General features: G+C 35.8%; 1 protein-coding gene across 1 annotated transcript; it reads right to left on the reverse strand.

The window, feature by feature from the left end:
• Positions 1-4,225: 4,225 nt before the first annotated feature.
• On the reverse strand, positions 4,226-12,501 carry LOC144353174 (uncharacterized). Its single transcript, XM_085493014.1, has 15 exons — positions 12,396-12,501; positions 11,863-12,015; positions 11,620-11,732; positions 10,925-11,018; positions 10,509-10,534; positions 10,236-10,327; positions 9,537-9,666; positions 9,272-9,349; positions 8,930-9,042; positions 8,086-8,333; positions 7,634-7,717; positions 7,029-7,135; positions 6,608-6,723; positions 5,235-5,415; positions 4,226-4,317 (listed from the first exon to the last, which is right to left on the reverse strand). Exons 1-15 carry the CDS (start codon positions 12,499-12,501, stop codon positions 4,234-4,236), a joined length of 1,725 nt encoding a protein of 574 aa, XP_085349140.1. The 3' UTR covers positions 4,226-4,233.
• Positions 12,502-12,792: the final 291 nt, after the last annotated feature.

The following is a 12,792-nucleotide window of genomic DNA, read 5'->3' on the forward strand; positions in this document are numbered from 1 at the left end:
TTGGGCTATTTGACGAACAGTAATGCGTCGATCTTCAAAAATGGCTGCGTCAACTTGACGGACAGATGCCTCATCAATGGCAGAAGAGGGACGACCAGGTCTGGAAGCAGTTTCCACATACTTCCGGCCATGTTTTTATACACGATGCCAGCGTTTTACAAGGTCATAGAATGGGGCATTATCACCATAAGTTTCCTGCATTTCATCAAAAGTCTCCTTTGGTGTGCGACTTTTCAAATACAAACAACAGCACATCTGACTCAGTTCAAACACCTGTAAATAAGAAACCACAACTGTTTTTTGCAAGATAACCCATAGAAATGTGTTGCATGTCCGATTCAGTGGCAGAGTTGAGGGCACAGTTATCGGAAAACAGGAGGTCATTGATGGTGTCAGTTGTAACCTTGATTTTTGCTTGAAGCCTCCTGAGGTTGAACATTGAACCATCCATCTTGTAGTTGATGACGATGCCCATGTCAGTGTCTCTGAATGCATCTGTCAGCATGGATGAGAACATGAGGCGGAACAAGGTGGGAGCAAGGATGCAGCCTTGTTTCACTCTGTTGGAGACAGGGAATGGAGGAGTCATCTCTCCGTTGTCCTGGTCTCTTGCCAGAATGCCGTCGTGTAGCTGTTGCACGATGGTGATGAACTTTCTGGGGCATCCGTACTTTGCCATTATTCTACAAAGACCCTCTCTCGAAGGCCTTGGTCAGATCGACATAGGTGGAGTTTCGGCGTTCTGTCCTTGACACTTCTCATGTAGCTGTCGGGCAGCAAACACCATAGTCCCACGCTCTTTCCATAAGCCACACTGGCTCTCATGTAGGCCTTTCTACAAGTGCATGAAGAGGCAGTTGAGCAGAACTCTAGGCAGGATCTTGCTAGCAATGGACAGCAGTAAAATTCAGTGATGATTGTTGTAGACTTGATTTTGGCAGTTTCCTTTGTGTTTGTAGAGGCGGATGATGGAGGCATTCTTGAAGTCATGTGTCACTGTCTCGTGCTGTCAGATAGGCTGAAACAGTTGGTGGAGTTTCTCAACCACGGCCGTGCCTCCCTCATTATAGATTTCAACTGGGATGGAACCAAACCAGGTGCTTTGCCACTGGAAAGTAGTCGGACTGCTTTCTGTAATCTCATCCAAGGTGGGCAGGGCGTCCATGGTTTCTCCACCATTGACTTTGGGAAGCCGATAGCCAATAGCATCATCGTAGATGGTGGAAGGCCTATTCAGGACGCTGTCGAAGTGTTCCGCACATCTCTCCACAACCTTCTCCTTGTCAGTGATAAGGGTTGAACATCAGCACTGAGGAGAGGAGACAGTCATCCTGAGGTGGTGGGGCCATAGACTTCCTTCAAGCTGTCGTAGAAGCGCTTCATGTCATTCCTGTCTGCAAAGCCCTGAATCTCATCCTGCACCTGGCGCAATTTCACTCGAATGTTGCTCCGTACATTGCTCAGCATGTCTTTCTTTGATGCTGACTTTGGATCATGAAGATGAGCTTTGTAGGCACAACGCTTTTCCTCTAGCAGCTGTTGGATCTCTTTGCAGTTCTCATCATATTTCTCATGTATTTCCTTGTAGCTGGCGCAAGGCACTCATGGCTGTGGTGTACACCATCTCACGGAGCGCGGCCCACGCTGTGTCAACATCCTGGCCTTCCAGCACTGTGGAGTCTAAGCGTTGCTCCAAGGTTTAGGCAAAAGCCTGCTCGATGTTCACTCCCTGCGGACCTGAGCTGGATGCAAAGGTTGAGCTTGGAGACAACAAGGTGGTGGTATGTCAAACACATGGTATTCAAGACTCATACGTCTTGCCTGTCCCTCTTCCTTACGATGACATAGTCAATGAGATGCCAGTGCTTTGAGCGGGGAAGCATCTATGAAGTCCTGTTGCGGGTAGAGAGGTTGAAGACTGTGTTGGTGATCAGAAGACCATGCTCAACGTAGGTCTGGAAGAGTAGTAGACCGTTGCTGTTGCATGCTTCCCGACCACTCCTTCCCAGGAGCCACTATCACGACAAACTCTCGCATTAAAATCACCAAGAATGTTGAGTTTGTCTGCACGGGGAACAGCAGTGATGACAGTGTTCAGGTCTTCATAAAACCTGTCTTTGGTCTCATCTGGGTTGGTCATGGTGGGGAATAGGCATGTGACGTACTTTTGTCCACGAGAAAGGGGGAGTCTCATCGTCATAAGGCGATAATTCTCACCCTTTGGGGGTCCAGCCAACTTGCCATCCAAAGTCGTCTTGACTGCAAAGCCAACTCCCGCTTCTCTTCTCTTTTCAGGTCCACGTCCACTGGATAATATGTAATAAAAAATGTGTGTAAATGCCAACTCAGCTACACTCAATTACTGAATAATACCTACATTTTGGGCACACACAACTTCTGGACAACACATTTAATAAGACAAACTAACAATAACTGACCTTCAAGTATTTTATGCTAATATAATTAAAATATATTAACACAATATTTCGAAAAGAACATATTCCTTAGTTATCACTAAACAAATTGAACATATTTGATTTATCCATATATATATAACAACTCAGTTCAAATTTAGGCATTATTGTGAATGTATTAAAATATTAGATAAGAAACCTACAAAGACATCAAATCTGAACATTTGTAATAGTGACACCATCATGTCTTGTTTCCTAAAATAGGATGCAGGCGCCAATTAAAGAATGTGCCTTAGTAACTACGACTACAGACAACATCACATTTGAAATAAACTAGAAAATACACACCAAAAAAAATGCCGAACAAAAGGCATATTCACGTACAAATAAATCTGAAATGACCAACAGTCGGCAATTTTGAATTGAATTACAAGCACGGATAACATATTGTGAGTAACTGTAGTCAAATTTGACTATAATCGAAGCATGTGATTCGTGACAACGAATGCGTACAAATGCTAGGGGTGACTCGCAAAATCGAATCAATATCCTCGGTAAAATATGATCCTATATTTGACGACTCATCTGTTACGCAAAACATTTCACTATGTGGCCTATTTATAAGTGATCACTACGCACCTCAACAACTTGATCACAGCATTGTTTAATTTCAACACGTATATCCAAATTGCGTATTGGTGACTGTGCAGATTTATTTAGTTTGAGACCAATTTAACATTTTTTTAAACACATAACCTGTCATACAGGTATGTATGTCTAGATTAAAATTTCCCAATAATCTACGAAGCAATCCATAAACTCCACGACCAACAGCACATGTGCATATTAACCAGTAAATCAACATGACCATGGAATTTTGATTAATCACAATACCAAAAAAACACTTTTGAAGATGATGCGATATCCGCGGCTGTAATAAGTACTACATACACTAGTATCACCTATTTTCAGTTAACAAACATCCACTTTTGCCCTTTCTACAAAGAGATTCTTCCCTGTATATTACATTACATATCAATATATTGTAGTATCCACGTACTATGTTTTTAAAAGAAATACCAGGAGATAGTACAAGTTGCAAAAGTTATATAAGTTATTCAATTTCTACATTATAGGGGAAATGAGTAAAAGTAACGACAACTACATAAATAACACCTTAAATCAGTTACTATTTTATTAAAGACCAAACAACAATGTACAAATACAGATCGTACAAATTCACTACGAATTCGTTGTTGTGCTAAAAGGTTTATGAAAGATTTTGCAATAAAACAGAACATAATTATACAGATACAACAAATTGTTTAAATGTTCCCAGTAATTATAATATTTAAGCAAAACCACTTCTATTATATCAGCTATATATAGTAGATGGTGAAAAATACGTCAAATTTGATGATACTAAATACTTATATTTTAAATGGTTAGATTTGACTGAACTCACTAAATAATGTGATAATATAACAAGCAAAGCTAACAGCGAGCTATTGTGGGCAACAATTCTTAACAACTGCAATTAAATGACAATTTTTGTATCATTACAACAAGCGTAGATTTTTCCACCTCGTATATCTTAATACTTATTACATTGTGCATTGTGGCTTTCGACTAAATTTATACATAAACACATGGCATACAAACGTAAAGCTAGGGCCAAAGATAATTGAATTAACTATGTTGAACAATATAATCCAGTTTTTATAAAGGACATTGTATTATCTGACACGTAATAGTTTCTTGACTGTCTTCTCTTCTCCAAAGATCGTTTGTTATTCTCTGCACCCATTCAATTTCTTCGTTATTGACTTAGACTATTCAGTACTTCCAGACAGGTATTTCTCGTTGTCGACGATTTCAGAAGATACCATTTCTTTTCTTGTCCCTTGAATGGAAGGAAATGTAAAGATTCAGGTGCAATATTTGAATACAGTGAAGTATTCCATTAAAAAATATTATTTTTGCATAATTTGCTTTTAAAGTATCCAAACGAATAATTTATTTCTCTACACTTGGGGCACGTGTTAATCAAGTAGTGTTCTTATTTGGATTTCCACTGTCTGTCATTTGATTGACTACCTTTTATTATACATTCGGTCTAGCTATTTCAGGCAGAAGCTTAAATGGTCATGCTATTTTACATGTTTTGTTTTAATATATTGAAGGACATAGCGGATGTTGGTACATGAATGAATGAAAACCATTTACAGTCTCCAGCTACCTGTCTGTATCAACAGATGTAAAGCTCATTGGTAGCTTCACATTTGTGTCTTTCAAGGATAAATTTAAAGACATTTGCAATTTGTAACCTTCATTGCAGTCTTAAAATATAACTTTGCGCACATTGCAGGGCACTTGATGAACCCATAGTTACGAAAAGCAATTGTTTGGCAAGAGGCGGAACAGTTTATAATCTCTTAGAATTGAATTTGTATAATTTCCCAATCAATCGTTGCCATATACTATTATATGTTAATCTACATTTCTGAAGTAAATATGTATGTCTTTGCGTTGTAAATTGCAACTGGGTAGTTTATGGCTCAGCAATGCGCATTGCACACAAGTGACATTGAAATGAAACATTTAAAATAGTATTTTTTAACAGTGCTATTTGAACAGAAAAGGGATTTTCACTGTCAATATTGTTTAGTTAACATTCACCATGTTAAGATTGAATATAAGTGATTCACCAACTTAATTGAATTATTTTATTGACATTAAGTGACTCGCGGGAAATTGCTTTTTTGCTAATTTCTAACATTTGTGTTACTCAAATGTCAGTATAAACCATATACAAACTACCTCTTCTTTGTATGTAATCTGTATCATATCTTCTTTTCCATCCCCGTTGACGCTATAGTCTTCGGCATGAGCACATTCTTTACGAAGGTGTTTTCTATCTTTATCAGTTAATTTCTCCTCGAAGCCAAGAATAATTTTGGATCGTTGTATCATTGCATTGGATTTACCATTGTCATACATGCTGGAAAACAAAATAACGTATATGGTCGCTCAAATAAAAACTGGGCATAACATATGAATTGTTTGTTGAAATCACCAATGCCTGATCACCTTAACTGATATCTATTAAAATAAAACTATTCTATATCAGTTATACTTTACGCAGTCTCGTACATTGGTGTTGCTGTGCGTTTGAATATATTCGGGATTTATACCTGATTTCAATAGCAAACACGATTATTGTTAGGGTACTGTCATGATTTATTTCCATGTGTTTAGAGATCCGTCACTTATCCGATTTGATGACTGGTTTCATGTGAAGTGCTGGTTTATATATTTCAACACTTTCCCCATAACCTGTCATCATTTTGGTGTATACGAGGTCCTGGACGGAACTTGAGTCAGTGAATGGAACTAAGTACGATATGAACTTTGCTAACCGACCGTTATTTCTGACAGTTTGGTAAGTGTAGTCTTTTGATATAGCGGACAATTAATCAAGTATATATGACGTGTTAAGTACTTCGTGTGATTGGCTACATGCGAGTTGATTTTTTTTAAAGCTACGCCTTAAGCTTTTAAATTTCCTTGTGATAGGTTAAAGTTTGGGAAGTAAATAAATAGAGTCTGGGTCAGTCTTGAGAGTGCTCCACGAGCGAGAGAGTCTTGGGGAACTTTTCCCCGAGGCATTCTGTCTTGGAGAGTTCTAGACGGGCGACTAAGTCTAGAGAAGTTGACACGATCTCGATCTGTGTGTGTGTCTTTGTTCAGTCGAAAAGTTTCTGAACGTAACGTTCACTGGTACCTGGCGTAGGTTTAATAACACGACAATTAAGCCATCATAGTACTCTGGAATCACTCATATATCAGTAAATCATATACAAACAACGATATCCACACTATATCAGCACTGATTCATTTCCAAGTCATCAGGCTAGATACTCCTATGTGTCATCCATTCCAATTACATCTCTATGCCTATGAACGTTTGATCATTTAATTTAAAAAAAGTAAAGTTCTTCCAGCATGGTTGTTGCTTATGTATCCCATAAGTACTAGACCAAATTGACCGAATTTCGATACAGCAGGACGATATAATATAATTCCTGTTTATGCACTACACTCAAACACGTAATTACATAGCCCTACCAAATAATCTACATTTAAATGTATTCAGATTAGTACTGTCCTTTCCAATCATGGCGCTTTCTTACCTGGAAAATCTGTAACTCAACATTGCAATGAATATACTCAGATATATTACCGCTGCAATTAAAAGGTATAATCCAACCATGATATCCGCCATAACACGGTTCGCATCTCTCAGTCCCTGTGATTAAATGATCAATATTACTTTAAAAAATAGGCAATTCTAAGTAGCTAGCGTTATTAGACATTCGATTTCAGCATTTATAAATCAGAAGTAATATACAATGGCATAAATATCAAGTCGATATGGTGTCCAACTATCAGAGAATGGAGTCAGCTATAAAATGGAAATAACATACTAACCATAGGTTCTATACAAATAACACACTACTGCTAGATGAGTTTTTTCCTAGTGCAGTATGTGGTACACACATATAAGATTAATAATTCTACTAATGATGATTGTAGACAAAATAAATATCGTACCTCATAATTATAGTCATCCACTAGTGCCATACGGAATAGAGTGAACATTGTAGCAATAACTGACTCGTAAAATGGGATACCACCAAATATCATCCAAAACGCACACGCTAGGAAAGTGGATTTAAAAATTTATAATATTTAATTGTAGAAGGCAATTTAAAGAATCTAGAATACTATTTGCATATTTATTTCCTGCGTCTGATTGTGGTGAAATGGCTACAAAAAGTGGATAGTATACAGATTTCAAGTTTATCAAAAATGTGTTTTCCGTTTATGTATCTACGTTTTACCTCACATGGCGAAATAAAACATAAAATATTACAAGTTTTGTAAAAATGTTGCTTAGTAGTTTAGTAGTTAGTAGTAAAAGTAGAATTCCCAGATTCAGTTTTAGTCGAATTTCATTGAAAAATAATGAATACTAATAGTTTGAATGGACGCATTTAAATTCTTTTTATTGTTGCCTTATAATGGTGTTAATCAATGACACTAAATATACACTCATTTTTTCTAAAGACATCGTATTTAGAATTTCTAAAAACTAGTAAGACTTGTTCTGCGTTATTCAATTAAAAAATAATTACGAATGCTACTGAACTACTTACTAAATGGTAAATAAAACATTAAAGCCAAGATTAGGAATTTTCCCGCATCTCCAAGTACAATATAAACCACAAGAATAAAAGGACCTGCAATTGGAAGCAGAGTGTTGAATTTCAAAGGTTAAAGCACATATTGTTTCAAAATAAAAGTATCCAGTATAAGTGCTTACTATAAGGATGTTATAAGGTACCCACAAAATGACACATTCACATATTATTCTGCTCCGATTAATCATTGATTCTGGAAGAGTTGAAAGAGCTAATCCCAAAACCATCGATATGTCATTTCTGCAATCACGAAAAAAAGTACTGAAGATGATAACTATTCCATCATTAGAGGTAAGATGACACGTACACACCGTGTCATGTAACTGCGTATATATACCCAAACTTACCAAAGTGATAGTATTTGAATGAATGTGAAAATAGTTTCGAATATATAGTTTGAAACTTACCCAAATGCGTGAATGCTCTGATTGATTTGTACAATCGAAACCAGACAAAAATAATTGTGAATGCAAACCATCCTAAATGTATCTTCCCTGCCAAGCTTTCATTCTCCCAGTGGTCTGCATCATCTTCGTATTGAGTTGTATCATTTGATCGTGGATGACATAGTTCATCCGATGCAATACCGATATCTATCAAATGAGTTAAAACCACCACCGTCAGGAGAAAATACACAAACCAGTCGTAGTAATTCCTGGAAAAAAGATGAATAATAATAATGATTAAGCTTGACTTTGGTGATTCTGTTTCAAATTATTTGGCATGAACAAAAAATGAACTTCGCCATTGCCAATATTAATCACGTTATTCTTTAATAGGTAGGAAGCTGAATAGTCGACACGCGCAACAATGAATAATAATTTCTAATATTTTTGTATAAACTTATATACTGTTATTGATAAACAATACGTTTCAGAGGCATATCTTGCTACGCTATAGCACACTGTCTAAATAATAGCAAATAAATAACCTGGAGTTCATGCCAAACAGCAGGAAACAATTCTTTGATGAAAGTTATAATACATGCACATTAAGAACTTGAGATAAGGCAAATGCCCCTCGCCAATGTAAGCAGTTTAATGTTTATTTTCACCCCAAATTATTCCCAAATATGCTGTTAATTATTACTATGATCAAAAATGTAAATGTTTAAAAATGTGAATTGATGTGACAGGAAGGTGTTATCCATAACATTTTAATATATGGTCAACCTACCAATTATCATAAAAGTTCAACCTACTAATAGCCATAAAAGTTCAACCTACCAATAGCCATAAAAGTTCAACCTACCAATAGCCATAAAAGTTTGATGGTCGCCCTTCCCAGGAATTGCGTTTGCACTCTACTTTTTCCTCATACTTTTCAGCACTCTTCCTTATACACTTTAGCAATTTGGTCAAATTCTGTAATTGAATCAAAACACAAATTATAACAAAAAGAATAACAAAATAACATACATGGCAATTTTGAAACATTGGAGAGCTGCCAATTGTTTTTTTTTTGTTTCTGAGCGAGATGTATGTAATACAATGATATACTGGATAATTGGCCTAATCAGCATACAGTTAATCGCCATAATGACAAGGAACCACTTCCACTGCCAATAGTTATTTAGATCCATCATAAAATCACCTTTCTTTTTTCCCTTGATTCCTTATATTCCCGGTATTCTTGAACAATGAACCAAATTGTGCACAAAATAGCCATGACCTAAAATAGAATTACAATAAAAGATGTAAAAGATGAATTCATTTTTATAAAATCGGATAAACAAAGCCAATAGAAACGATATTGTTGTATTTTTTCATCTAACAATACAGTCGATATATTATACAGTCAAAGTGCATTTACGGCTATGTTCCATTTGACATTGTTATTAATATAGCTAGTTTCCTACCCATAGAAGCACACGCAACAAGTCGAGCGGAAACTCATAACATCCACGGGCATGAGGCTTCACCACAGCTAGCATCGACCACAGCACAACAAATAATAAGTTCCATAGTAAATCTTTTTTTGCAGCCCATCTTTAAAAAATAATACAATAAATATTCTAATAATTCTTCTGTTCTAAACGGAAAATGATCTATTCATTTAACCCCCCCCCCCAAAAAAAAAAGACATGTAAAAACTACCATGGCAGAACAACATAATTTTCATCGTCAAATGTTTGCAGGTGACTACTCTGTGTGTATACTGTGATTATATGTCTTCACCGAAAATCGGTTCAGACCTCCCAGTTCAATTGCTCAACAGTAAACAATAAATCGATAAATTGATTGACAACAAAATGTGTAATAAAGCAGCGGTTTCATTGGTGATTTTATCCGAGAAACCTACTGAAATTTGTACCAAATATACATCCAATACACGAAGAACATCTTTAATTATTGTAGAATTCCATAATGTATAGCAAACAAACTCTATGGTCTAAAAATTATCTAAAATTTATCTACAAAACATTATTTTATTTATCACACAAATATATGCTTTTCTGCACATTAGTAATTATTTAATTTCCTTATTTTACTGGTGAAATACAATTTAAATTTTAATATATATATGTTGAAAATTTGAATTCAAATTATAGTATTACCTTGCAAACTTTTGCCACTTGATTTCAATAAATTTTCGAAAAACGGGATGATCAATGACTTCTAAAAGGGTATTATCAACAACAGCTTGCAACTGCAAAAATAATACACTGCATAAACATAATAATAGCATAAACCACTGATTTAAATATTCTATGAATATAGCTACAAATCTAGATTTGACAACACGTGTAGTTGCCAATTGCTTCTAATGTGTCATACGTAATTCACATTAAATTTAATGAGTGGAAACTAATATGTAAACGAAATCTTACCGGGCTTCTTGTATATGGCGTCTCAGCTGAAAATAAATGTTATTCTACATAAACACATTGATAACAATACATTTCATAGTAAAATGCTTTACTTTAAAATGATATATATAGTCATGAGTGACTGACAATTACAGTTTCTGCTTGGATAATACATTCATTTTTTTGTTTGTTAATTGGTATATCCATAGCAACCACTGACATACTAATCAACCCGTACCCATCAACGTGGGTACAATAGCATATTCGCCCTAGTCGATCATTGCTGCTTGCAGCTATATTCATCTCCTTGACAAGTTTAGCTTGATGGTGTGTTTAGTATTTAATATATAAACAATTTAACAATGCAAATGCTAATCATGCTGTATAGAAAATGTATTTGACAGAAATCGAATGTGTTTCTCTACATAATCACCTACCATTGGTTTCTCCTTTTTCCAATATTTTCAAATCATATGTCTGCTTTCCTTCAAGAGAATCTTTTTCATGCAGTCGATCTAATGCTAGACTTGCCTGCATACAAAGTATGGAAATTCTTAGAAATACATAGTACGCGACTAGGTAATGTCCTATCAGTTGGGATATGAAACTAAGGATTCACGTGACAAACAAATGCGAACACATAACGTATACACAATGTAGTTCAATCTGCAAACAATATCGATCACTTATAATGTGATTGATATATTGTTTGTTAAAATACGAACAGAAAAGTCTAATTTCTTTCACCGTAAGGCCAAATGTTACAGTGTGCCGAATTGTTGTGGTATTGTACTGTTTTTTTTTTCTATCATATTAGGAACTTCCAATTATGGAGCAATTACGCGTGTGAGCGTTCTTTATTAGTACAACCAAATATGGCAGCGCCCAGGCTTGACTGAACTACACACACAGAAGTTCGCTAAATCTGTTCTAAACCTTTTAGATGTCGGCATTTCCATGAAGTATCATGGAAGGAAGGTTATCACGAGGATACCGCAAAGTGTGCACTCAGACATCACGCCGTCGCATTGCCCTCCGCTGCGCGTCGGTCGATACCATCGCTGTACTGTCTTCGTGCATACTTTTCGATATCCTCTTAATAACCTCATAATATTAATATTATAATCCTTACCACATTTGTCATTTTTGCGTCCAACATAAAAATAAAACAAGACTCGCCGTGTTTGTCTGTAACTGTTACTTGTGCACCTTCACGTAGAAGCAGCATACAAGCCTTATTCTGTTCTAAAAAAAATATAGTACGACTTATGTGGTATATTAGAACAGTATCCGTTGTTTTTGAAACTATTTGATAAATAAGTAAATAAGTTGAATCACAGTTACGAGATATATTGGATTCTAAACGTCTACATACTGTTAAGAGCTGCAAGCATCAACGGCGTTCTACCATCTGCATCTTTTCCATCGATATTTTCGGTTGCCAACGATCTTTTTATTTCGTCGCAGTCACCATTAAATGCTGCATAATGAAGTTGCGTCGTTTCTGATTCTGGACCTATACGTGTTACTATGTATCAACGGAGGGAGTGGAGAATTACTACAGTTTCAACTGTTACATGGGCTATATTAAGATCAACTTGTTATAGATGGTGGAAATTTAAATTGGAACAAAATGAGTGAAGGATCCTAAACTTTCGAATTATACTTTATGTTAATAGCACAATATAATTTTTGAATGACTGCTAAACAGTGATTTGATTCAATTGCCAAATTTTCTAATTATCACAATAAATAATAAATTGGGATATACACGTTGTGCGTAGGCAATCTCGTACTAGAAAATGTCCCGGTTATGCCTCCGTGTTTTAGCGTGGTACCATTTGTAATACTGTTCAAATGCAGATGTTCAACATTCTATAACATATATTAGGATAGCATAGTACTCACCCAGATCAGCATCAGCGATTTCTTCATCTGGTAGTTGAGTTTCATTTTCTGTAGTTGGCTTATTTCCAGACCGTTTACATGTGCCGGTGGGCAGACGATTTCCCATGTTGTTTGCAAAGAATCTAGCAAATAAACATTTTATTTGTGCATATATTGTACTTGATTGTATTAGTATTCATCAATCTCATTAAAAAATAAAATAAACCATTTGATAAGTCGCGCCCTTCTGACGTAACTGGAAAATATTAGTTGATAAGAACTCCCAATGAATATATGTATAATTTATATTGTATGAACCTTAATATATGCTTCTTGACTAGTTAATATGGATGCAGTGGTACTCGATACTCGTTAAACTTAGTATGACCTAAACTATGTGTATGGTCTGTACAATTAC

This window comes from Saccoglossus kowalevskii, chromosome 18 (genome assembly GCF_978046115.1).
Source record: "Saccoglossus kowalevskii chromosome 18, keSacKowa6.1, whole genome shotgun sequence".
Lineage (NCBI taxonomy): Eukaryota > Metazoa > Hemichordata > Enteropneusta > Harrimaniidae > Saccoglossus > Saccoglossus kowalevskii.